Below are 2,260 nucleotides of genomic sequence, written 5' to 3' on the forward strand. Positions count from 1 at the left end.
GGTTTGTTGGTTTATTGTCACATCTGCGTCTATTAAGGAGCCGAGCTGCTGATATGGAAAAATAGAAGTTCTCACAGGAAACTCCCCTCATTTGATTTCCAACCACTCAACCTCTGAATTCACGCAAACACATCCTGTTGTATCAGCATTTCACCGTCATCCAAAGCCCAGAAAGACAGATGTCAGCATCATTCTCACCTTCTGAGGAACAACGAGCCCACTTTCATTCACGTCCACATCCGCCGTGTCACAACAAACAAACAAACACACACAGTTGTCCACCCCCCCCACGCCGTTGAGTTGATTCACATCTTTTATTTCATTACATAAGAACAATACATATGAAGGAAAAAAACAACAACTTTATAATAAAAGAGTTTATGAAACTCACGTCGGCATCGTCTGTAGAAATCGACACAATCCCCACAAACGTTTACAATTAACTCTAGTGTAGAGTTCTGATTATACAAAGTGACTCACACCTAACATACCCCACAGCAGATATGTACACATTCGTATGAAGTTGTAACAGTCGACAGATAATTAAGACAACAGATTTCACGTGGAGGGGGGGGCGGGAAATGATTTTTAAATTGTGGAATCAGATTGGCTGTGGATTTAGTCCACAAAAAAAAAAAATGGTTTGGAATGTAACACGACAATTAAAATAAGAGGAAGAATTGACTTCTATCTATCCATGTTTGTTGAAGGAGGGTCACTTTCATTTTCCAGTCCTGGCTTCTGCTTTGGTGTGTTGATTTGTCTGTCCAGGGGCCAAAGAATGAGTCTCTGTTTTCTTGCTCATGCGCTACTGTTGATTCCCACTCATCTAGGAACAGTCCACTTCCCCTCCCTGTCTTTTCTTCCTTTTCTTCAAAACCTCCTCCTCCTCCTCCTCCTCCTTCTTCTCTTCTCTCAAATACCTATCCCACCCTCTCTGCCCCTCTTGTCCTCTTGCCCGGACTGAAGTGGAGACATGTGTTTCCCTGCACCTGCATGGAGAGAAAAGGAAGAAAAGTGAAGTCAGATCTCTCCCCTCTCACTCACCCCTCCCTCACCCCCCCTCCCTGCAGAGGGAGCGCAGACAGACTGGCGCCTAGCATGGAACTTTCATTAACCCCAGGCAGATAGCGATGAATCCGCTACACATTCACTGCTCTGTCTAATTGGCAACAACACATGTGACTGTGGACGTCTATCGTCGGCATGACAGTCCAGTTTTATAGTGATTAACAAACTGATTTCATACTGGAAGTCACAACAAGACACACGCACACGTGTTAAGATTGATTAAATAAAACATGTACCTTATATGTCATCGTCGTCCTAGTGGCACAACCGTTTTTCTTCTTTGGAGAAATTATGAGTGAGGTCCGCAGTCTGATGAGGAGCAAACAAATGATTGTTAGTCACAATAACAACAAATGGTGAGAAAACGCAACACGACTGGGCTTCAAACTGTGTAAACTGGTTATTATTTCACTTTTGATTTCAAGTACATCTGCAAGAAGAAGAAGAAGAAGAAGAAGCAGCTGAACAGCTGATGTGTCTTCCCCTCACCTTTATTGACAGAACCATCTCCGGCGCGCTCGCGTCTTCCGCCTCCAGCGCGATCTGCAGGTCGAAGATGTAGTCGATGACGTGCTGCAGGATCTCCACCTGGCTCACGGACTTGTTCTGCGGGATACTCGGCACCAGCTCCTTCAGCTTCGAGTAGCAGTCGTTCATGTCGCACAGCGCGTTCGCCGGCTCCTCCAGACACGAGTGCTTGTTATTCCGGCTGATGGTGAGACTCTGCTCCGAGATGCAGCACACGGCCTTGTAGCAGCTCCTCACCGAGCGGACGGGACTGATGGCTTTCATGATCAACAACAACAACAACAACAAAGAAGAAGAAGAAGATGAAGAAGAAGAAGATGAAGACGGAGCCCGGTGTTTGAGTAGATCAGTGTCGCTGAGTTCCTCCCGAACGTCCGTGTTCAGCAGAGCTTCAGTGTTTTCACCCTGACAGCCGCGTTACACTTTGGCTTTATACGCCGCGCGCCCGGCCACGCCCCCCCTTTCGCATCGCCCGCGGATTGGTCAGCGTGGAACTCGCGAGCGCTCTGATTGGTTGAAGTCGCCTTGTGGACGGGACTGGAAAGTATGAGGAAACGAGGCTGGGGACGCCTGAAGGAGCTGTCAATCACGGAGTCACCTCTCTTCAGGTGCGACGTGTGTATTAAAACACTAACAAAAACAAAAGAAAGTCATGTGAATG

The 2,260-nt window shown here is 47.0% G+C and overlaps 1 protein-coding gene across 1 annotated transcript; it reads right to left on the minus strand.

Moving 5' to 3' along the window:
* Nucleotides 1-879: 879 nt before the first annotated feature.
* Nucleotides 880-2,015, minus strand: id3 (inhibitor of DNA binding 3). The gene is made up of 3 exons (XM_044047373.1): nt 1,561-2,015; nt 1,308-1,380; nt 880-992 (listed from the first exon to the last, which is right to left on the minus strand). The coding sequence occupies exons 1-2, from the start codon at nt 1,861-1,863 to the stop codon at nt 1,327-1,329; spliced, it is 357 nt and encodes a 118-aa protein (XP_043903308.1). The 5' UTR covers nt 1,864-2,015; the 3' UTR covers nt 880-992; nt 1,308-1,326.
* Nucleotides 2,016-2,260: the final 245 nt, after the last annotated feature.

The sequence above is a fragment of the Solea senegalensis genome, linkage group LG16 (assembly GCF_019176455.1).
Source record: "Solea senegalensis isolate Sse05_10M linkage group LG16, IFAPA_SoseM_1, whole genome shotgun sequence".
NCBI classification, from domain to species: Eukaryota; Metazoa; Chordata; class Actinopteri; order Pleuronectiformes; family Soleidae; genus Solea; species Solea senegalensis.